At 44.9% G+C, this 24,509-nt stretch overlaps 1 protein-coding gene and 1 long non-coding RNA gene across 2 annotated transcripts in view; one reads left to right on the top strand and one right to left on the bottom strand.

Annotated features, from left to right (window-relative positions):
- LOC134351003 (uncharacterized) overlaps window positions 1-13,095 on the bottom strand; it is a 48,569-nt gene extending 35,474 nt beyond the window's left edge. Inside the window, exon 1 of the long non-coding RNA XR_010019041.1 lies at window positions 12,970-13,095. This is a non-coding gene — a long non-coding RNA (uncharacterized LOC134351003). The remainder of the gene's footprint in view (window positions 1-12,969) is intronic.
- Window positions 13,096-13,194: 99 nt separating this feature from the next.
- On the top strand, window positions 13,195-19,420 carry LOC134351002 (neurofilament medium polypeptide-like). Its single transcript, XM_063056959.1, has 3 exons — window positions 13,195-14,372; window positions 14,881-15,005; window positions 16,006-19,420. The coding sequence occupies exons 1-3, from the start codon at window positions 13,320-13,322 to the stop codon at window positions 17,297-17,299; spliced, it is 2,472 nt and encodes an 823-aa protein (XP_062913029.1). The 5' UTR covers window positions 13,195-13,319; the 3' UTR covers window positions 17,300-19,420.
- Window positions 19,421-24,509: the final 5,089 nt, after the last annotated feature.

Genomic DNA, 24,509 nt, shown 5'->3' with positions numbered 1-24,509 from the left:
TATTAACCAGAGCACCACGAGGAAACCCATGTGATGATGGGGAGAACGTATAGACTCCTTATAGACAGCGGTGGGAATTGAACCTGGGCCGCTGGCATTGTAATGAGTTGTGCCAGCCACTACGCTGCTGTGCCATCCTTACTCCTGGCAGACGCACGGGTACTCATCCACAGACAGAATAGTCTCAGCTAATTGACAGTGATGTTCATGTAACAGATTGAGGTTATTGTTCCCGATAGAGAATTCTATCCAGTCTACTCACCCCTGTAAACCCTGATCTTTGTGCTAAACCTTTTCCTCTGTCCTGCAAGGTTTTATCTGTGACCGTTTGGAAAAGGTTCTGGGTGCAAATGCCCTTCCTGACACCCTATCATATAATCCAAGGTGACTCTCTGGTGCAGTACAGGGAGAACGTTGCACCTCCTCCGAGGATCATCACCAAGTTGAGGTGGAGAGGTTTGTCAGTTGCTGAGATCTCAAGAGCAAAGCCTTTTGGAGCTTAGCTCCTGGTAGGGTCAACCATGGTGGTGAGGCCAAGGGGGACGTTCCAGAGAAAGAGTGATCCAACCAGAACCTCAATGATGGAGCTGGCGGAAGATGATGACACGTCACAACCATGAAGGAGGAGGAAGGATGCAGCAGTGAAGTGTCCCCAATCGTCTAGCAATCCATGCCGCTGGACCCTGACCCCGATCTGTCAAGGACCAGGTTCGATGCTACTGTCGCTGTACTTTACTGTGAGTGATGAAGTTGGGGATTGTTTTTGTCGCTGTTTTTTCTGCAAGTGATGTGGTCGGGGAATGTTATTGTCACTGTTCTTTCTGTGGGGCAGGGGTGGGGTTTTTGGGATCTGTTACTTTTGTTTATTTTCTTTCTTATGCCGCGGGGAGGGGTGCGGTGGTAGTTGATGTCTTTTCTTTCATCAACTCCCCTGGTCTTTCTGTATTTTGCGGCTATCTGGAGAAGACAAATATCAGAGTGGTATTGTATATGCATTCTTTGACAATAAAATGAACCTTTGAACCTTTTCACCATAAGACCATAAGACGTAGGAGCAGAATTAGACCATCTGGCCCATCGAGTCTGCTCCGCCATTCAATCATTGCTGATTTTTTTTTAAATCTCCTCCTCAACCCCAGCTCCCAGCCTTCTCCCCATAACCTATCAAGAACCTATCAATCTCTGCCTTAAATAAACCCAGTGACCTGGCCTCCACAGCTGCATGTGGCAACGAATTCCACAAATTCGCCACCCTTTGGCTAAAGAAATTTCTCCACGTCTCTGTTTTGAAAGGGCGCCCCTCTATCCTGAGGCGGTGCCCTCTTGTCCTTTGGACCTTTGACCACGTAGTGGCTGCCCATGCATCAGACACTCCACATTAAGCAAAGTCATGCACAGGCAATCTCCATTAGGAGAATAACCCCTTGGGAGAACATCATACTCAAGTCGAGTGATCACACAGCTACTGTTGAGTATGCGATCTTTCTGATGAAGTGTTAAACCGAAGCCTTGTCTGCTTCCCTCAGTGAACCTAAAGAGTCCTACAGTACTACTGGAGGGGAAGATGAAAAGAGTTTTCCCTGGTGGTCCGGCTGCTACCTATGGCAACAGATTGATAGTGGCAATCGGTATCTCGTGGGACCTTACTCAGTGTAAATTGTCTGCCACATTTCCTGCATTAGTGAGTACGTTTCATAGGTAATTAGCAGCAAATTGCTTTAGGGCATCCAAGAGTCATGGAAGATCTTTTCCTTCCATATGCACAGTCACCGAATGTTTCATAAGCTAGGAAATATGTTTTGAGCTCAGAGGTACTGAGTTAAAAATGCTAGTGAATTATTTGGTGGCCTACCCATTTGTTCATCTGCTTTAAAGCATTCCAATGCCTCCAAGCTCTTCAGGCACACTTGATAGATGAATCAATCACACTGCAGTCCAGTCATCAAGCTAAATGAACAAGGCAGTAGCAATGGCCGGCAGGGTGGACGGGTAGAGGTACATCTCTACCGAGGGAGGTGTAAGGCACGCCTTCCCTCCGCTAGCCTGCAGGTGACCTTTGAGCAAGGTGGAGCACCTGCTTAGACCCCCGATCAGGGTCACGTGAAGCCGCGGGAGCAGGTGGTGGATGGTCATATGAGCAGCTGGTGCATATCACAAGTCCTGGTTATGCGACAGACAGTCTCTGAATAGTATTTGTAATGCTTGGGGTCACCCATCTTGTAAAGACACTGCCCAGAAGGTGACAATGGCAAACCACGTCTGTAGTAAAAGTACTAAGAACAAACATGGTCATGAACAAACACGACACGTAATGATGGCGAAAGCAATAAAGAGGATGCAGAAGAATTTACTGGGATGAAGGGTTGTATTTAAAAGGAGAGATTGGATGGGCTGGGTTTATTCTCCCTGCAATGTAGAAGGCTGAGAGATGACTCCATAGGTGTATAAAATTATATAGGGCACATGTAAATAAATTGTCAGAGTCATTTCCCCAGGAAAGGAGAGCCCAGAAGAAAGGACACATGCGTCAGGTAAGAAGGGGAGCTGAGGGACAAGTGGTGAACATCTGGGACGAGCTGCTAGAGGAGGTGTAGGAGGCAAATGTATATAAGCACAAAGTTGAAAAGGTGTTTGAATATGCACTTGGACAAGAAAGGTATGCGGGGGGGGGACACATGCCTATTGTGCCCACGTGGGATTAACATATAGCCAATTACAGTAAGCACGGATGACAGGGCCTGTCTCTGTGTTGTACTATGTCTCCATCAACCACAGTAGAGAAATACCAGAGAGAACTCCATAGAATCTCTTTACTCTTAATATTTTTTCCCAATTGCTCTCAGCACAATTCATTCTTCCTACTCTCTTTGATGGGTGTATTCAATAACAGAGATTGGAACAAGTTGATCTTTCCTATGTCTGTACACTAGAATAAAGCAAAACTATCTGAGCTTTGAAGGTTCACTTCCTCATCCTAGATCTTTGACCTGGGGAGTAGACGTCTTGTTACAAGGTCAAGCAAAAGCAGCTGACATCTCCCACCACAGCTCACAAATCAGGCATCGCTCTGCTTAATATTCGACTAATAAAGGAACATTCAAATCGTATTACAACAGCTTGCACGTGTAAAACATCCAAGGCAGCATTGTGGCTCAGCCAATAGAACCTGTGCCTCATAGCTCCAGCCTCATAGGTTTAATCCGGCCCTCCAGCGTTGTCCGTGGAGAGCTTTCACATTCTCTCTGTAACCATGCTGGTTTCCATTCGGGTGTTCTGATTTTTACAGCACATTACAGGCCCTTCAGCCCACAATGCTGTGCCGCCATGTAAACCTCCTTTGGAAACTGCCTAGAATTACCCTACCACATAGCCATCTATTTTTCTACGCTCCATGGTCCTAAGAGTCTCTTAAAAGACCCTATTGTATCCGCCTCCACCACCGTCACTGGCAGCCCATTTCACACACCCAGCACTCTCTGTGTGAAAAACTTACCCCTGACATCCTCTCTGTACCTACTTCCAAGCACCTTAAAACTATGCCCCTCAGCCCAGGGGAAAAGTCTCTGGCTATCCACACCATTAATGACTCTCATCATCTTATACATCTCCATAAGATCACCTTTTGTTTTCCGTCACCCCAAGGAGAAAAGGCCAAGTTCACTCAACCTATTCTCATAAGGCATGCTCTCCAATCCAGGTAACATCCTTGTAAATCTCCTCTGAACTTTTTCTATAGTATCCACATCCTTCCTGTAGTGAGATAGCCAGAACCGAACACAGTTCTCCAAGTGGGGTCTGAGCAAGGTCTTATATAGCTGTAACATTACATCATGGCTATTGAACTCAGTCCGATAGAATGCCAACACACCATACATCTTCTTAACAACACTGTCAATCTGCGCAGCAGCTCTGAGCATCCTATGGACATGGACCTCAAGATCTCTCTGAAACCTCCACACTACCTTTAGTACTATATTCTGTCCTCAAATTTGACCTACCAAAATGAACCACTTCACACTTATCAGGGTTGAACTTTCTGCCACTTCTCAACCTGGTTCTGCGTCCTATCAATGTCCCGCTGTAACCTTTGACAACCCACCATACTATCCATGACACCCACAGCCATTGTGTCATCAGCAAACTTACTAATCTATTCTTCTACTTCTTCATCCAGGTCATTTATAAAAATCACAAAGAGGAGGGGTCCCAGAACAGATCCCTGCAGAACACTACTGGTTACCAATCTCCATGCAGAATACAAACCATCTACAACCACCCTTTGCCTTCTGTGGGCAAGCCAGTTCTGGATCCACAAAGCAAGGTCTGCTTAGATCCCATGCCTCCTTACTTTCAAGAAGGAGCCTTGCATGGGGAACCTTATCAAATGCCTTACTGAAATCCATATACACTATATCCACTGCTCTACCTTTCCTCCTATATCTCAGAGACATACAGTTTGATAGGGTACTTAGCCCCTCTAAATTGCCTCTAATGTGTAGCTGAGTGGTGGAATCTGGGGATAGCTGATGGAGAAGTGAGTGAATGAAGCAAGATCAACATAAATGGATATTTGAAGGTCAGTAAGGACTAGGTGGGCTGAAGGGGCTGCCTCTATGCTGTATAACCCCAGCACTCAGCTATTCTATAATCCTATGACTCTAATATGATAAAATGCCTCAAAGACATTAACAAATATTGATACTGGGATAAAGATTGTATTAGGATGGAAAGATCAAAAAGTTTCTCAAAAGTTCTAATAAGTTTCTTAAAGGGGGTAGGTGGGTAGGAGGATGGAAAATATAGGCACTGAATTCTAAAACCACAAGGTGAGAGAAATGAAGTGGTGAGAGTGATGGGGTGAAGGAAATGAGGAAAACACAGGAGTTGGATGTAAAGGAACACAAAGTCCTCCATTGATTGACAGTGAAGAGGAGCCCCCACTGTGAGGGAGGGGCAAGACCAGGCATTAGAGTACAAGAAAAGGAATTGTTGGACAGGGATCCAAAACAGTTATAAGGTTGCTAAGTGTTAATGCATCTTAGAATCTCAGCTGCTGAGTTTTGTCTGAGCTGAAGCTAATGGACCTTGAAAGGTGGGAATCCAGACAGAAGAGCACTAACTAGCTGCAAAAAGAAAATGCAAAGATAAGAGCTTCAGCTGAACACAGGGAGCTAGGGTTGGAGCTGGGCAAAATGGTGGAGGGTGCTGAGTCACAGTATTTGGTCTTGTTGTTAGAGAAAGTATAGGAGTCCCAAAACTCATCTTGGGATAAAATATGACACCAGGGACATAAACAACCCAGATGTCAGACCAGTGAAAGAGTTGGATTTGATGACAAGAGAATAATGTTACCACTGAGAACTGTGCACAGGTTTGGAAAAGGTGTCCACCTTGGCTCAGAGACATGCACCTCTGCAGATCAAAATGTTATGGGTTTAAAACCTACTCATGGTAGTTAAAAACTCAGTGGCCACTTCATTAGATACACCTGTACACCTGCTAATGAATGCAAATATCTAATCAGCCAATCACGTAGCAGCAACTCAATGCATAAAAGCATGCAGACATAGTCAAGAGGTTCAGTTGCTGTTTAGACCAAACATCAGACAGGGGAAAAAAGTACGATTTAAGTGACTTTGATGGCGGAATAATTGTTGGTGCCAGACAAGGTGGTTTGACTATCTCGGAAATTGCTCATCTCCTGGGATTCTTATGCACAGTAGTCTCTAGAGTTTATAGAGAATTGTGCAAGAAAAGGTAACAGCCAGTGAATGGCAGTTCTGCAGGCAAAAATGCAAAAATGAGAGGGGTAGAAGAGAAGTAGGTGACGAGTAGGTAACAGTAATTCAAATGACTATGTATTACATTGGTGGTATGCAGAAGAGCATCTCCAAATTCACAGTACATCAAACCCTGAAGTGGATGGGCTACAGCAGCAGAAGACCATGACCATACACTCAGTGGACACTTCATCAGGTAAAAGAGGTACCTAATAAATTGGCCAGTGAATGCAGAACTAATCTTTGACTTTACTGCAATGATAAGAGAAATGGGACTGGCTTAGATGGAAGTTTTGCTCAATGGATGAGCAAATGGGTCAAAGCACCTGTTTCCATGCTGAGTGTCTTTATGATTCCAGGTGCTACCCTGCCATAGCCACTATTATTCTGCAGAGATATTAAGCAGAGCTCCTGCTTCCCTTCTCATGGTGTATGAATGGTCTCTTCACATGTTGTGAAGAGCAGACCTCCCAGTATTCACACTCATATTTGTCCCTTATCCCCAGTATCACTAACACAGATTGAGTCTGAGTGGATCTTGCATGAATTGTCAGCTGCCCCTCCCCAGATTCCAATAGCTCAAAATCTACTTTATTTGCTGCCAAGATCTTTAGCTCATAAAAAGAATATTAACTGCAAGGTATTTTACTGCAGCATAAGCATATTAGAATTTCTTTATAGAGTTATTTATTATCAAAAGATCGGCACAATCTGCCAGGCTACATGCAAAGCAAACAGGCTACTGCAATAGAGAACAGTTGGTGCAATGTCATTGTTCTACAGATACAATAACATATTAATGTGAATATCTTCCTGTCCATTGAAAAAAATTGTCATTTTGTTGTAAATTAAACCAACAAGCACATTCTATTAACTTAATCTGATATGTAGTGTATGATCGCAGGTCCAGGACAATTACCACATCTGTACCTGTTATTTAAATTGGAATTATAGTTAACTTAAAATTAAAATTATAGTTAATAGCAAATGCAAGTTAAATACGTTGAAGCTAATGTCAATGATTTGGGTTTATAGAATGGATTGATGACAGTATTCTCCCTTTCCGCATTTGTATCCAGTACTTGGACGGGTAGCTTGCTGAAAAATTACTTACAGTGGCATATTCTCATCCATTTTTCACCTTGCTGCTTGTCAGACAGGCATTAGTATGCAAGGACATACCTGCCAGCTGAGGCTTCTTGCCATCCCTCCTATTCATTTAGAAACCATAGCTTCGTGATTTCCGAATCTGACCACAAGGCAGAATAATGGACCTACACTTGGGTGGCTGTTTCCGTAACATGTCAAACTGGCTGCATCACAATAAGAAGCGAGAAGCTGGGAGACAATGCTAGTGGTCTGAGCTCGTGCTTCAGGACAGATTCTAGCCCTTTGTAATAAGACTATTGAATGATTCCCTCGCACGACCTCATTATGATATTGCACCTTACAGTCCACCTGCACTTTGTAGCTTTTGCATTTTATTCTGCTTTATTTTACCTGGGGCCACCTCAATGTACTGCGCAATGAACTGGCCCGATCAAATGGTACGCAAAGCATGCTTTCCATTTTGTTCCTCAGTACATGTGACGATAGAAAACCACTTCCATTCCGCCAGCCGGTGGTATAGTGGTATCAGCACCGGACTTCAAGGCGAATGGCCCCAGCTTACCATCCGTGCATTGTTGAGCGTCGAGGTTGCAACTCGGCCTTGTAAGGGGAACAGAATAAGGAAACGGGCAAAAACCAATGCCGCCCGATGCCCGACAAGGAAGAACAATTCCATTCTGATCTTTTATGCAGCATGTGTACTGCCTCGGATTCCATTTGATCTACTTGTTTCTTCCCACATCCCAAAGATACCCAGTTAGGTCGGTTAATTAGCCATCTACCCACTCTAAATTGTCCCTAGTGTGTAGGCAAGCAGTTGAACTTGGGAGGAGGTGATGAGAATAAAGTTAGAATAGGTTACAGTGAAAGTTAGTGGATGAATAGCATTGTTCTGTATTTAGGACACCAGGAGCTAACATAGTAATATGATAATGGTCAGATAATCAGTTTTAATTATCTTGTCTGGAAGATTTGTTTTTGGGATGAACTCCTTTGCCCTCTTTCGAAACTGAAGCATTGGATCTCCTACACCAGTCTGCGAGGGCAGGTGGGGCTACAGTTTAATGTCTCAGGGGACAATCCTGTTGATGTTTCCACTACATTACTGAGCAAATTATACAATGTCAGATGTACTGTCTTTCAGCTGAGACCCTGCCTGCTGCTTGGCACCATTTAAAGTAACATAGGAGGGGTTCCCAGTCGTCTCAGGCCAATATTAACCCCTCAAAATGTCACTAATTCCATTGACTGTTTGCTCATCCATGAGTAAATTGACTATTATATATTTCTGCTGAATAATAATTGATCTACCCTTCAAAAACCACACAACTGCAGGTGTCTAATGGTCTCAAAAAATTTAAGGTTTGATATAGCTCTCCACCCAATGGATACCAAAAGCATTAGCCTGAACTCTGAAGAGAATGGCTAAACCATTGTTTTCTCTTTTTTGAGATAAAGGAAACTGGAAATATGCTTATTGGGATGTATAAGGTGAAGAGAGGAAGAACAGAATAAACCGTGTACACAAACAGGAAGATTTACATTAATTGAGTAGAAGGTTAGAGAGAAATTGAGGGATTTATCTTCAGTGGATAGATTTGAAGGCTAGCACAGGCAAAATTCCTCAGCATGCAAGACAACTAGGAACTGGGAAAAGGGATTAAGTGGAATTATCTGTTCTTGGCAGTCCTGGACAGAATGAACTGAACAGTGCATTCCTCTGATGGCAAATGGCATAATGCCACATCAAATTCAAATTCAAGTTTAAGTTCAAATTTAATTGTCATTCACACATACATGAATAGCATGGGCACAGCCAAATGAGACAGCATTACTCCAAGGCCAAGGCGCAAAACACAGTACCAGCAGCCATACACAGCACATGGGACATACAGCACATATAAGATAGAAGTAAACTATGGTCACACAAAGAAAATATATATATAGTCCAAGTCCCCAATTCCATGAATGTTGCAGCAGTCTGCAGTTGAACACAATACAGCTTGTGTTCAACTGCACAAGTCATGCATAGATAATGAATCCTCTTGCACCACTGAAGGCAATGGAGAAATCTAATCACAATGGATTGCCGGAGGAAAGCTTCATTAGTCAGAACAGTTCACAGTCCATAAGACAATAAAAAATAGGAGCAGTATTAGGGCATCTGGTCCATTGAGTCTGCTGCACTATACGATCTTGACTGTTTTATTCTCCATCTCAACCCCATTCTCCTGCCTTCTCCTGATAACCTTTGATGTCCTTACTAATCAAAAACCCATCAACATCCACTTAAAATATACTGAATGACTTGGCCCTCACAGCTGACGGTGGCAAAGAATTCAACAAATTCATAACCACTAGCTAAAGAAATTCCTCCTCATTTCTGTTCTAAAAGACTACTGAGGCTATGCCCTCTACTCCTAGACTCTTCCACTTTTGGAAATATCCTGTCCATGTCCACTCTATCCAGGCCTTTCGATATTCAGTATGTTTCAATTAAATGTCCCCTTATTCTTCTAAACTCCATTGATAATAGACCCAAAGCCATCAAAAGCTCCTCATTCCCAGAATCTTTCTCATAAACCTCTTCTGGACCTTCTGCAATGCTCACACTTTCTTTAATAGAAATGGGGCCTCAAAACTGCTCACAATACTGCTACAATCAATCTTTGAGCTATGCATCTAACTCTCTGATCTAATTAATCCTCTGCCAATTTCCTTGCGGCTTAAGTAACAATTCAGAGATTATTACTTTTTTGCTTTTGCATTTTAATTTAGTCTCTCGGTGCTCAAATTCTCTCTGCAGAACCATTTACTCCCTCCTATGTCGTTTGTACCCACATTGACCGTGAAAACCTGATCTTTCCCCTCCCGCTCCAAGTTCCTCTGCAGATCAGATGAGATGGCCAGAAACCAGAGAACACAGCCTTTGGCCTCTTAATCTTTGCCACTGAGAGTAATATCTATTCCCCTAACTATACTATCCCCAATTACAGCTACATTTCTCTTATCTCCAGTTGTTGTTTCTGTTTTCTATTCTTCCTATTTATATGCACATTTTGTTCAAGTATAATGGCTTTTGTTGGGATGGTAGCGTTCAGCTTTGGGGGAGGGAGAGCAGTGGGTTGCTGCTGTAATCTTAAAAATGTTCTTCATTTAGGCAAAGAGGGATCAAAGCATTGTCAATCAAAACTTCAAACCAGATCTAGTAGGCTTCACTGTATATTTTTGCATGCGTGCACCATAATCCCTGCATCCCTGCTTCACACATCTTTCCGCATCGTGCCATACAACCATACAGCGCTGTTACATACAGGGCTGCATTCCTGCACCCTAGTGCTGTACATCTTCGCATCCTTGCACCGTACATCCCTGCAACTGTACAACATGCATAATTGCATTCTTGCAATGTTCATCCCTGCAGCCCTGCAACGCACATCCCGACAGCCTTATACCACCCCAGCACCCTGGCACAATTCATCCTGATCCCTATGTACTATATCCCTGAACCCCTATGATGTACATCCCTACAACCTTACAACATACATCACCGCATCCCTCACCATGTATTCTTGCATCTCTTGACTGTACATTCTTGCAACTTTGCAACATATATCATTACATTCCTGCAATGCTTTCAAGCGATGCTGGATAAATATGAGGGAAGGAAAGAACAGAAGGTACCCCTGAGAGGATGGAATGCTGAAACTGGGTGAGATTCCTGTAGAACAGAACCGTCAGCGCAGACACTGGGCAGAAAGTCCTTCTTTTCATGTGATTCAACCTACAACAAAATTCATACAACCTCATACCCAGAAAAGCTTTCGATCTGACCCAGGTGTAATGGGCGGACAACATTTTGTGGCTTCAAGGTGAGATTAAAGCCTGTTTATATCCCAGACTGGAAACTAGATTGGATTGCGTTTTTTTTTCTGATAAGCATCTCTGCACCCTTTGATAGGAGTTTACTATAAAGGAGGAAAGGCATTCTTTTCACTGTAGATTTTAGGTTTTAGTCACTCTTGAATTTCTTTCTCCTTTTGAAAAAACGATCCCTCCAATGAGCATTTTATAATCAGATCCCCGCTAGCTACTATGCAAATATCTGAAGTGTGAGGAAGGTGAAATGCTGCAGCAGCAAAAATAACAACAGGGCAAGCCAGGGTTTATCACTTCTTATCACGGAAAGAAGCAATTGTTCAAATAAGCATCCCCAGCCCTCTGAGTTATGAAATCACAAAGATTCCTGCCCCTCTACATGGAGGAATTCTTCCCATTGCCTCTGCTAAATCGTGAGCCAGAGATCCAGCTCCAGTCCTCTGTGCATCAACAGACTCAGATTAAGATTCTGAATTCCCACCCTCTCAATCCTTTCAAAAAGTCACCCGACGTTCTTTTAAAACTCAGCCTGACTCGGTCCCCCCTTCACGTTACGATCCCCATATCCTGGGGATCAAGCGCACTGCGCCGACTCTGAGCATATCTTCCCTGTGCCCTGCCTGGACCTGCAGACTTGTTTAGCATCTGCAGAGAGACACGTTTCTTGTAAGCCGCCGCAGGTGAACTGCATTCAATTCTTTTGTTGATGGGAAGTGCTTTCTGCCTCTCTGTCCCACTGTTCTAGGTTGTTAAAGACAAGGGATTTTGACTGCAATCTGTGTGCGAGAGAGGGGTGGGGAGAGAGAGTATTGTGTGACTGTGTATGTGTGTGAGAGGGTGTATCCGTATGACAAAGTTAGTGTTTGCTAGAGTAGGTGTGGGGAGAGGGCTGTGTGTAGTGGGTGTGCGGAGGTGTGTGTAAGTGTTGGTGGGTGTTAGGAGTTTGCGTGTGGGGTGTCTGTGTATGTGGGGATGTGCCGATGTGTAAATAAGAGTGGGTCGATGTTTGTGAATGTAAGTGGAGGCTCTGTGTGTGAGAGGGGGTTGTATGCGGATGTGTGTATAAGAGTGGGTGGGTGCTTGCATGTGTGTGTGGGGGGGTGACTGTGTGTGTGTGTGGGGGGGGGGTCAGGTGGATGTGTGTTCTTGCGGTGAGGCGTGTTGTCCCCTCCCTTCCCCCCTGCATTGCAACATGCTTTCTCTTCTTTCCCGTCACCACACCCAGCGATATGCAGTCAAGCGACCCGAGAGACAAGGCAGGAAAGGACAATAAAATCTTTGGTGAATTATCTCCATCTCGCACATGTCGCAGACAAGGGCGGGTGAAGAGGAAACACAGAGAGTGACACTGGGAGAGGTGGCAATGACTCCAAATCAGCCAGGTTCCCCCTCAGTCCGAACCTAATTTGTTCGAATCACTGAATTTGGTGAAAGAGAAAATTGCGGTTACCGCACTAACCCATGAAGAAGGAGACATAAGATGTGGGGGGGGGGGGTGGTGAGATGTGATCACAATAGTGCCCACCCTTGCTACTGAGGTCTGAAGCCTCCCGCCGTATGACAACGGATACCCATTCCAGACACACACACACACACACACGATTCGCAGCCCGAGTCTGCCGGCTCATATCCCATCTCACGCCGGGACTCTGCGCTCTCCCCGGGAGACATGAATAAGGGCCGGTGCCTGGCTCACCACGAATGTTTGCAACTCTTTAGATTATATTTTTGGAGGAGGAGAAGTATAAAACAAGAGTGGGGAGTAAATCCCAGTCGGGAGACTGTTGTCCCCTGCCTCTTCAATAAAACTCGCCCCATGTCCCCGCCCTTCATATGCCACAGGCAAAGATGCCCTGTCACCCAGTAAGAAAACGCTGGAATCTAACTTCCCACTGTTTAACAAACAATTGCGGACATCTCAAATTGCAGTCCCTTTTATATCATAAATGTATAATATTTACTCCAAACAGTCCGAGTCGGTTCGTGTATCTTTTAAACCAGAACAGACGACGCAGAGTATAGAATAAGGCCCAACTTTTTTATCACCCTGTTAGCACATCAAATATTATAAATGATATCAAATCCTTTGCACTATCCGGTACGTTCAGCCTCTCAGCTGTATTAGGGGTTGTTTACAGGATTCAACCTGTGCAGACTATATGGTTTTTAATGATCTGGGGGTTTCGTTTATATTGCTTACCTTAAATAGAATAAAATATCGACAGCCCCGTCTCCAGTTGCGGGAGGTCGGTCCGGGTGACTGGGGATGTTTTAAAATTAATTTTACACCCTGATTAATTCGAATTTATTGGAGATTTTACAGCCGGGCGGGCGAACGGCAGAGAGCTGCCGTTTTCATTTGGCACCCGCCCAAAACACGTGGACCGTTCATGAGGGGAGGTGAAGACGGCCGTACCCTCCCCCCGATCAATGGGGAGCCAAGGCGGACCATTCTTGCCTCGTTAGCGATTATGCCGCGGGTATATAAAGGGAAGCGTCACCACACCAAGTCCTCACTGTGAACATCTCCTCTCGCAGCCTCTTCTCAAGATGAGCTACATCCTGGAGACGGTCGGTAACCCTTCCTCCTATCGGAGAGTGGAAACCAGGAGCTTCAGCAGCCGAACCAGTGCCTCCCCGTCCAGCGGCTTCCGATCGCAGTCTTGGTCCCGGCTGAGCCCGAACCCGGCGGCGTCTTCCTCCGCCTCCTCTTACCGGCGTATCGCCAGCGTCCACGCTCCCCGGGCTTACAGCTCTTCCGATAGCCTCGACTTCAGCCAGAGCAGCGCCCTGAACGGAGATTACAAAGCCATTCGCAGCAATGAGAAGGAACTGCTTCAAGGTCTCAACGACCGGTTCGCCGGCTACATCGAAAAGGTGCATTACTTGGAGCAGCAGAACAAGGAGCTGGAATCCGAGATCCAAGCTCACCGCCAGAAGCAGGTGTCCCATGGGCAGCTGGGCGATGTGTACGACCAGGAGATCAGGGAACTGAGATCCCTCATCGAGCAGATGAACCATGAAAAAGCCCAGATCCAACTGGACGCCGCGCACTTGGACGATGACTTGCAACGCCTCAAAGACCGCTTTGACGAGGAGGCGCGCCTGAGGGATGAGACCGAAGCGGCCATCCGTGCTCTGAAGAAGGAGACGGACGACGCAGGGCTGATGAAGGTGGAGATGGAGAAGAAGGCGCAGTCCCTCCAGGACGAGGTGGCTTTCCTCCGCAGTAACCACGAGGAAGAGGTGGCTGATCTCTTCGCCCAGATCCAAGCCTCCCAGGTCACGGTGGAGAAGAAGGACTTCCTCAAGACCGACATCACCTCGGCTCTGAAGGAGATCCGCTCACAGCTCGAGGGCCACTCGGCCAAGAACATGCAGCAGGCCGAGGAATGGTTCAAGTGCCGCTACGTTAAGCTCAACGAGGCAGCCGAAATGAACAAGGACGCCATCCGGGCGGCCCGGGAAGAGATCGGCGAGTACCGACGCCAACTTCAGTCCAAGAGCATCGAGTTGGAGTCGGTGAGGAGTACCAAGGAGTCCCTGGAGAGACAACTCAATGACATAGAGGACCGCCACAACGCAGACGTGTCAAACTACCAGGTAGGATGCCGCACCAGTGCGGAACGTTGTAAGAAACCTGCGCCGGAATTCCAGAGACCTGTTCAGTACCCAATCCACCCAGGAAGCAGCTGTCCTTCAACCGTCATTGGATATGCATGTCAATGAATACTATTTTCATTTATTTTCTCTTCTCGGGATAATTCGTATTTGAATCGACTGTTCTCTTTTGTGTGTGCTTGGGTGGGTGGGGCGGAGGGAAGGGATGATAATTAATTGTCGTCGAAACCCTGTGCAAACATTCTTCTCCGCGACCCACTTTTACGGAGGGTTAAAAGTCTTCCTGTCCACTCCCACGTTTAACATTTCTAGATACCCCGTTATATTGACGAACTTTTTACAACTCCTCCATCAGTTTGCCGAGAGCCAATGCTGGCCTCAAAGGTCCTGTTGTTGCCTCTTGTAAGCCTGGAGGGGAATGGGGCTGCATTCTTTTCAACCCACTGACTTGACCCTTGTGTGTGCTTGTGTTGTTGTCTATCACATCCAGGAAACTGTCCAGCAACTAGAGAACGAGCTCCGAGGTACGAAATGGGAAATGGCGCGTCACTTGAGGGAATATCAGGATCTGTTGAACGTTAAAATGGCTCTCGACATTGAGATCGCTGCCTACAGGTACGAAGGTCACAAAGAGGCATTTACAGACGCTAAAGAGGTCCCGGGGTGGGAAGGGGTTAAAAGACGCGTCATTTAATAAGGAATAAGACCTGAATCTTTAAGGCATCATTCCTTTAGTCGCTATTCTCGAAATATTGCGGAGGGCGCCCTCGTTCACAGTGCAAGAGCTGGATAGCCTTTTGAACACAAAAGGCGGGTGTGTCAGCCGAGCAAGGCCGAAGCTAATGAATAAAAGGGCCCTTGGGCACATCGCAAGACAGGGGGAGAACAGTTTATTTCCTGATGTGAGGGTAATATTCTCAAACTTCCCCCTCCTACCACTTCCCCACCCGCGTGTAAAATCTTCTGGACGCATCCCTTGCATCAAACCCCACCCTTTTACATCGAAAATGATCCAATGAAATTCCAGCGCGGTCTGGTTTGACTCCCTGTTGAAATTCCCGCCTCAGTACGAGTGTGGCAAAATATATCTTTTTACATTTATGATCTTTTGAGATCTGGACTGTGGCGAGATTGTCGTAGGAAGGTGTGGAACATATATTAAAAAAAAACACGGACATATTTCAAATCGTACATGTGATCGGCAAAGCTAACGGCAGGCCCAAATGAAGCATTCGCCGAATCGAAGGTTTAACTCAGCGAATGCTATCTTAATAATATGTTTCCTATTTCTCCTGCATGACCTCTATGTCTCCTCATTCCCATCTTTGTCCCGGATTACTTCACAAGTTCCGGTCTCAAACCCGGAGCTTTCTAAAATGCTAACATTGCTGTCACCGTAGCAAACACGCGGGGCTCTGCCGAAATGTCTGTACTGAATCTTTTGGCTTTCGTAGAATTTCACATTGAACAGTTTAGTTCTACAGGCGGCGCTCTTGAGATAGGATAGTTTTTGATGCTCACTGGGGAAGATGCCTCGTTATCCCGGTGTGTTCCCACTCCCATGCAATCCACATTCAACCCCTCTCTCTCTCTCTCTCTCTCGTTCACTCCGCAGAAAGCTTCTGGAAGGCGAGGAATCAAGGTACACTTTCTCTGGGAGTGTTACTGGCCCATCCATCCCCTACAGATCCCCGCCCACACCCACACCCCCGATGAAAGTGCAGAAGGCGAAAGAAACTCCGAAACTGAAAGTCCAGCATAAATTCGTGGAAGAGATAATCGAAGAGACGAAAGTGGAGGACGAGAAAATGGAGATGGAGGACCTTGACTTGGCCGAGGCGGTGGAAGAAGCTACAGCTCAAAAGACTCCAGAGGAAGAGGGGAAAGCCGAAAAGGTGGTAGAGGAGGTCGTTGTTGCCACGGTAAAGGCTGAGGTTCAGGCAGAGCCGGAAGGAGAGGGCGAGGAGGAGAAGGCAGAAGTGGCGGAAAAAGAAGAAGGCAAGGAGGAGAAAGAAGAAGAAAAGAAGGAAGAGGCTGAAGAGAAGGGAGAAGCAGAAGAAGAAGAGGGCGAGGCGGAGGGTGAAGCTGAAACAGAAGAGGGTAAGGTTGTGGAGGAAAAGGTGGAAAGTGTGAAGCTGGAGGAATCAAAGGCTCTGCCAGGAAAGGATGAGGCGAAGGAAGAAGGTGAGGAGGAGGAGCAAGAGGAAGAAAAGAAGGAAGGAGAGGCCAGCGGTGAGTCCGAAAAAGAAAGCACCGTAGATGTTGTTAACGGAGGTCGGGATGACTCAAAGAAAGAGGAGGAAAAGGCAGAAGAGGAGGTAGCTATCGAGAAGACCGAAAAAGCTGCAGAAGAGAAGCTATCCCCGAAGGAAGAAAAACTATCTCCGAAGGAAGAGAAATTATCGCCGAAGGAAGAAAAACTTTCACCAAAGGAAGAGAAATTATCGCCGAAGGAAGAGAAATTATCGCCGAAGGAGGAGAAATTATCGCCGAAGGAAGAGAAACCACAGAAGGAAGATGAAAAAGTAGAAGTGGAAGAGAAGAAAGAGGAAGTGAAGTCCAAGGATGAAGGCACCGTTGTCAATGGTGAACCCGAGGAGAAAGCAGGAGATTCAGATGCCAAGGAAGAAGAAACACACATCATTTCCAATGGGGTTGACAAAAGCCCTGCTAAGGATGACGCTTTTGACTCGGAAATTCTCCAGACGAAGACAGGAACAAAGTCTATCCATAAAATCGTGGATGCGAGCGACGGGTCTACGAAACACATCAAAGAAATAACGAAATCTGTGACGGTGACCCAGACGGTTGAGGAGGTGGAAGAGGTCGTCCAGGAGACGATAGTGTCCACCAAGACGGTCGAGAAGACCTTACACTCGGTGCTAAAGAAGGAGCAGGAGAGCGAATGAACGAGGCCTCATGAGGCGGAGGGATGCCCGACAGCTAAAGATGCATGGGTGTGATAGCTTAAATGGCCTCAGCAGAATGGGTTTTCCCGTGAGAGACTCCAGACTTCCCGTCTTTTCCTTTGTGCAATAGAAGAAACTGCATGCAAGTTAACAATGTGCCTCCACAGTGCGGGAAACTAAGGAACACCGGAAGAACAATCACGACACAACTGCGAAGCAAGATGCATGGAAGAAGACTTCACTGAATTGTGATTCACCACACGTGACCAAGAGAAGTTCTCTCAATCTGTTGGAGGGGCGCTTTTGAGAAAGTCTAAAGATGTACAGTGCCTTGTAAAAGTATTCAGCCCCCAACCCTTTGTTCGCATAAATGAGTATTACAACCAGGGATATTGATCAATGTAACAGAGAATTTGTGAATCAAATGGTGTTTTTTTTTACTGCAGAGCCTTCCCCCCACAAAAAATAGGGGAAATTGAAAAGCATGAAAAACTAAAAATTCGAAGTGTGAAATGTCAGCAGTTCAAAAGTATTCATTCCCCTTTGTTCAGTACTTAGTTGAATCACCTCTTGCAGCTATTACAGTCAGTGGTTATTTTGGATAAGTCTCTATTCGGGTTGCACAACCAGATGAAGCAAGATTCACCCATTCCTCCTTACAAAATTGCTCAAGCTGTGCCAGGTTAGTTGGGGAGCGGTGATGGAAAGCAATCCTGTGGCCTTGCCAGAGATATTTGATCGGGTTAAGGTCAAGACACTGACTGGGCCACTCAAGGACATCAATTTGCTTCATTTGAAGCCACTCTCCGGTTGCTCTAGCAGTGTGCTTTGGGTTGTTGTCCTGCTGAAAGATGAGCTTCCTCCCCAGTTTAAGGTTTCTGGCAGAGACCAGCAGTTTTTATACAGGATCCCCTATATTTAGCAGCAACCACCTTCCCATCAATCCCCACCAGATTTCCAGTCCCTGCATCCCCATAGTATGATGTCACCTCTGCCATACTTTACAGCAGGGATGGTGTTACCTTGCTGATGTGTATTAGATGCACATTACATGTACTGTCTATTGTTGAGGCCAAAAGTTCCACTTTCATCTCATCCAACTAGAAGATCTTTTTCCACTTCTTTACAGTATCTTCTAAGTGATGCTTTGCAATCTCTTTATAGACAAGGGTAAGCATTTTTAGCCAGGGCTTCTTCCTTACCACTCTTCCATAAATATCTTTTTGTACAACTTCTTAGAGATTGTGGAGCCATGAACTTTATCTCCATTTGCAGCCACTGATATCAGCAGCTCACGCACAGTTACTGTTGGCGCCACAGTAAACTCTCATACAAGTACAAGTCTTCTCTAACGACTGAGTTTAGAGGGATGGCTTGACTTAAGCAAAGTGGCTGTGGTTTCTTTGTTTCCACTGCTTCATAATGGATTGCACTGAGCTCCGGGAAATGTTCAATGCCTTATACATGGTCCTGTGTCTTTCCCCAGATATGTACTTCTCTATTATCCTTTCCCTGACTTGCATTGAATGCTCTTTCAGCTTCATTTTGGTTTGGTCCATTGAAAAGCTACCGTACAGTTGGACCTTATAGAGAGAGGGGAGTATTTATTCAGGTGATCCTCCAATTTTCTACATCAAAAAATTGGGTGAGTTGGTAAGGTAATACACAGTTTTGCACCTGAAGAATGTTAGTGCAGTAACTATAAAGGGGATGAATACTTTTTCAGCCTTAGAATTTTGGTTTTTAATTTTTGGTGAATTGTTGACAGATTTTGGATTGTTTTCTTTTGATTTGACATGTTGCAGAATGTTTTGCAGATCAGATAACAAAAACTTACTTCAATATTTTATAAATTTTAGAAAATGATGAGAAAATTGTTGTGGTGGGGTTGAATACTTTTTCAAGGCACTGTGTTATGCAAAGAATAAACTGAGCCAAAATTTAAAAAAAAAAATCCTTAGCCTTAAACAGCTCATTATGGTTAATATATGGTTACCTCACGAGTGCTATTAAAATGGACTCTACTGGTGGGAGGGAGGGCTAGTGATCATTCACCAATATGCCACAGTTTATCACCCCATGTGACACCACTGCAATATTTGCTGAATAAAATACATATTACAAAAATCTATGCCTTGTTTATGAGTCTAAGGAGGCTATGAAGTGGGATAGGAGTGGGAAGATTGGTGCTGGGTATTGGTATGAAGTGATATTATTGGAAGACATCCCACGGCCAGACCTGGGAAATATCTTTTGGTCAGCAAACCCAGGATGGTGAATTGTGAAGATACTCCCAAAATAGATAACTTCCCTGAATTAAGCTGATTCTCCAACTCATAGGAAGTAATAGCGGGGCAAATATCTGTTCGCAGGATGGGGTTGGTGTCTCTTCAAACCTAAAATTGATTTACATCATTGAGGGGAATCCAATGTGTAACAGGTGTAGAGTGTTTCATAACTAAACTGGTGTTAAATAGTAGTAAAAATGCTTGAAATCAGCTAATTAAATACATGATTACTATCAAGGGTTTTGACTTTGCTTCTTGCTGAACATTTTAGCAACTTCTACTTTGAAATTCACGAATTATGCTTAATAGGTTAAAATAGAGAATCAAATTCTGCTCAGTATAACCATTCAGTGGAAAGAATAGGATCTAGGTTATCACCCATTTTTTCCACTCAAATTACATATAAGAGTCCCATATCAGAGTGAGCACTGACAACTAATTATATTTGAAAGGTAGCCAAATCTCTCACATTGTCAGCTCCCATAGACGCCCACTTTTATTATCATGCAAACACAAGCGATCATAGATGCTGAAATCCAGTGCTACAATCTGGTAGAGGAATTCAGAGAGTCAAGCAGCAACATTGGGATGGAAGTCGACGTTTTGGATCGAGCCCCGCCCCCCATCAGAACAATTTCTTTCCTCCTACGGATGCTGCTCGACCTGCTGAGTTCCTCCAGCAGATTGTATGTCGCTTCGTTTTCGTGTCATTCCTGCCCCGTCTCAGGGGCCCAGACCACAGCTTTGTCAGCTCATGCTTTCTACCACGGAATCTAGGATGATCTCAGCGATTAGCTGAAGGTCAACATTTCCTTGCTACGCAATAAAGAACTCACCCCTCGGTGAGAATGTAGATTGACATTCATTAATATTTGAACAAGTTCCTTCATCTCCAACCCACTCTGGACCCATATGCTTTTGTATTTCAGCAAGGACACTGATTCCTTTCACTTCAATGCAAGTAATGAAGAGAAATACAAAGGAATATTGCTAACATGCATTACAGCAACACACAGAAACTTCTGGAGGAACTCAGCAGGCCAAGCAGCATCTATGGAAAAGACTATTGTTGAAGGATTTTGGCCGGAAAAGTTGACTGTTTATTCTTTTCCATAGATGCTGCCTGACCTGCTGAGTTCCTCCAGAAGTTTCTGTGTGTTGTTTGGATTTCCAGCATCTGCGGATTTTCTCTTGTTTGCAACATATTTCATATCTGCCTTAAACTATATTTAACACTGGATCATCAATTAATTGGATCCAACCCAAATTGTAATGTTCTATGTCAATCATTATATTTGCAGGTATGTACTTCCAATAACATCAATAACAGCTCTGAATTCAAAGTTCCGTTTGTGATATTTTACCTCTTACACACGGAAATAAATCTTGCCGCATTTTTCTGATAGACTGCGGGCTGAATTGGAAATACTGAAGTCTTGCCCCATTTGTAGATGGATTAGACATTTCGAAAAGTCTGCCCCTTCTGGAGTGCGGGTGCCTGTGAAGCTGAGGCTGTTGTGTTACATTAGCCGCAGTGCATCAGTGCTGTGGGATTTAAAGGGAACTGCGCCGGAAAGTCATAAACATCCCAAGAGAAATATATATTTTAATGAGATGACAGTAGACTGAATGTTAGAGAGCCACGTCTTAAGCCACATTTACTGCCAAGGAACCTTTTTCTATTCTAATCAATAGCTTGTTGTCCCATCTCGTTAACATATGCAGCCAAAGGTGGTGACTGAAATTCGGCGGAAGGTGCCTGGGGCTCGTTCTACAACTACAGGAGGCTAGTTTGTAGACTAAATATTAAACGATTCATGCGGGTGTAGGATGCCACTCTCTGCACCCAGACCCTACCAGCACCACATTCCACAACCTTAAACAAAACTGTTTCCTCTTCCAATGGCCACAGTATATTTTTCAGCACTTTTTGTGCTGGACAGCACATATTTCAGCAGATCACTTTTGCGAACTGCTCCATTAGAGCGGAAACTGGCCGTTCCATGTTCTTCTACGTCCAACATTCTATCGGCCTTTTCGATAAAAACAAAAAAAAAATTGAGATCGTCAGCAATTCAGACATTATTTATGTAGATAGATCGAAAATAAAGTTTCAGGACTATAGCATTTTATCAGATGGAGGGCTATGACTGGCTTGATACCTGCGTTAAACAAAAGGCGTTTAGTCTGTTCCTGTGTCCACAGATTTTGTCTGACTGAATCTTTCCAGGGATTTTCTGTATTTGTTTCAGCATGCTCTGCGCTGCACGGAAATGCGACTCACATTTCAGCACCGCATCCGTGTGGACAGCTCCCCTGGCGGAGGTGGAACACACCTCGCTGTTCGCCGTTCCCAAAGCTCGTTGCAACCACGGACTGCGGCGTCTGCGCATTGCCTACTTAAAGTGAAGGCGAATAAATTCAAGTAACACCAGTAATTGCAGCTATTTTACTGAGGAACCCCTAGACCTGAAGATTGCCCGGAGAAGACAGGGCAAGTTCTCCGACCGAAGCCACACGCATCTTTATCTAATAAAAGTTAGACATAAAAGTTATTTGATATTGAACTATGGACAATGGAGGCAATGACCTAGCGCTATAGAAGTATTAACAAGGCCATCGCATGTGCTAAAGGACTGGGTAAAATGTTGTTATTTCAAATGTTAATTACTGGTACTGTAAGTTGTGTCTCGAAGTTACCCACCACCACCTTTTCTCTCCCGAATTCCCCTCCCAACCGCCCCCGCGTCCTTCAAACATCCGTCAAAAGATGACTCATTGTTTTTTTTCCCCCAGTGTTACGCAAAGTCCTTGAAACCGCTGTCCTCTCAGGCTAGCCACTTCCCAACTTCTGATAAAATGCACATCATAAGCATGTGCCTTAGAGATTCCAAACGGAATGCAGAGTTAATTCACTTTGGAATATTAGTGCAGTCACTTCTCAACTGAATCGGTACTCTGCGTTAAACCTAAATCGCAATGAATTGCTCAAAACGAGAATAATCTTTGCTTCTACAACCACCCCGGCCCCTACCTCCACCAACCACCGCCCTTAAACCGCAAGAGACCCAAATCCACTTCTAGGGAGAAATGCAATCTTTTCATCAGATGGATATCCTCTTATTGGTAGTTTGCAGAGTTGTTTTAACTGACGCATTGGACTCTCTCTTGTGATAAATGCATATCTGCTTCCGAGGGAGTCGTCGATTTTATCTGCAGTGAACACCATCGTCATCTCCCCAACCCCCGCCTCTCATCTGCAGAGGGGTTTGCTCCGGGTTACGCCATTAATAGCCATTTTTTACGGCATTGCGGGGTTTTAATAATTAAACAGCCATAATGCCCACTGCTGAAAGTTTGATCCCCTTCTACACAACATCCTCGCCTTCCCCTTAGTTGTAAGTAAATAGACACAGTATCTCTATTTAGTCCTTTGTATGTGTGTGTGTGGAAACAAAACTCAATTTGCTAGCAAGTTCTTACTTCTTTCTATGCGGTTGGTGCACCATACCTTTTGATCGCACCACGCGTATTGGAAGATCGCCCATTGGCTCTCAGAGTCGAGGGAAACTGGCGTGAAACTAACAGGCCGGATGAAGCCGGAAAAACAGCAGCTGCGGAAGCAACATGCATTTGCTTTCCAGCACCCCTCCCCCCCCCCACACACACACTCTCTGTCTCTCTCTCTCTCTCTCTCTCTCTCGCTCTCTCTCTCTCTCTTCCTTGAAATATTAACCAGTTGGTTCTGCAAACACTTGGCTCCCCTCTGCGACCCGGGATGTATCGACAGCCCTAAAATACTCCCTATGTTAACTGATCGTGGAGAAGCACTGTCTCGCTCTCCTTTCCAACAATCCCCATCCCTTTTTGAACTTAAAATGAAATTCAAACACATGAAATTCTAACAAACAGCAAATAAGAACGTTTATCAGATGATTACAATATTCTTAATTTCTGCTATGTTAAATTAAACGAAGTATTGCGCGAATTTCTCATATGTAAATGTATTTAGGGGATGATAATTCAATAGTGAGATTAGGGTGTCTGAAGAATTAACCGCACCGTACTCCCCACCAACCCCTGCACCAAGAAGCGAGGTACAGTGTCTAGATGCTGGATGCGGGAGAGGACGCAGCTCGCCATGCCTTGGAAACGCCGGTGGAAATGGGCGTCCGCAGCGGTGAATAAAGCCACAGTCAGGCCAGAACTGGTGCAGAAGTGTTGCAGTGACGTCTGTGACGTCACGGGCTTCCCCGGGATCCGTAGTATTTAAAGGAGCCGCGCAGGAAGGGCTTGGCTCCCCAACTCTCCGTGCCGTGATCACATCTTTAGAAATATAGTTAATGCATTAACTTATTCGCTCCGCTCCTGTTTCCTTTAATTATTTCAGACTGTGTATAAGGACATAATTTTCACTTTCAGGATCTCAAAATTGCGTATACTTTCAGCGATCAAGGCGAGTGGAAAACAATTCAAGAGAGTGAAGGGCAGAGAGAGTCGAACACATAATTAAGCAAAGGCGAGCACTTTAAGTATTAAAATAAAAAGGATATAAATTCAGTCGCAGTAGCATAACAACCTTTTATTTATATAGCAACTTCTAGTTCGGGGAAATACATTCCTAAGACGCTGTACAAACGTAGAATCAGATAGCCGTTGGATTGAAGTTTAACAAAATACAGAAAGAAACGATCAAATGCTTGTTGGATTGAAAAAGCATTCGAGGAATTTTGGAGGAGGCGAGGGATGTAGGGCGGTTAGAGAGAGAGTTTCAGAGGTTAGTCCTCCGTAAATGGAGGACACGTCGATGGCGACACTGAGCAAGTAGGGGTGGATGTGGTCAGCAGTGATTGCCAGGGGATACGGAGGGGTGAGGGCCTGAAGATTTCCAAACAGCAGGATGGGATTTTTTGAATTAAGTT

This window comes from Mobula hypostoma, chromosome 8 (assembly GCF_963921235.1).
Source record: "Mobula hypostoma chromosome 8, sMobHyp1.1, whole genome shotgun sequence".
Classification (NCBI taxonomy): Eukaryota; Metazoa; Chordata; class Chondrichthyes; order Myliobatiformes; family Myliobatidae; genus Mobula; species Mobula hypostoma.
Note: the sequence above shows the minus strand (reverse complement) of the source record. Positions and strands in the feature narration are given on the sequence as shown.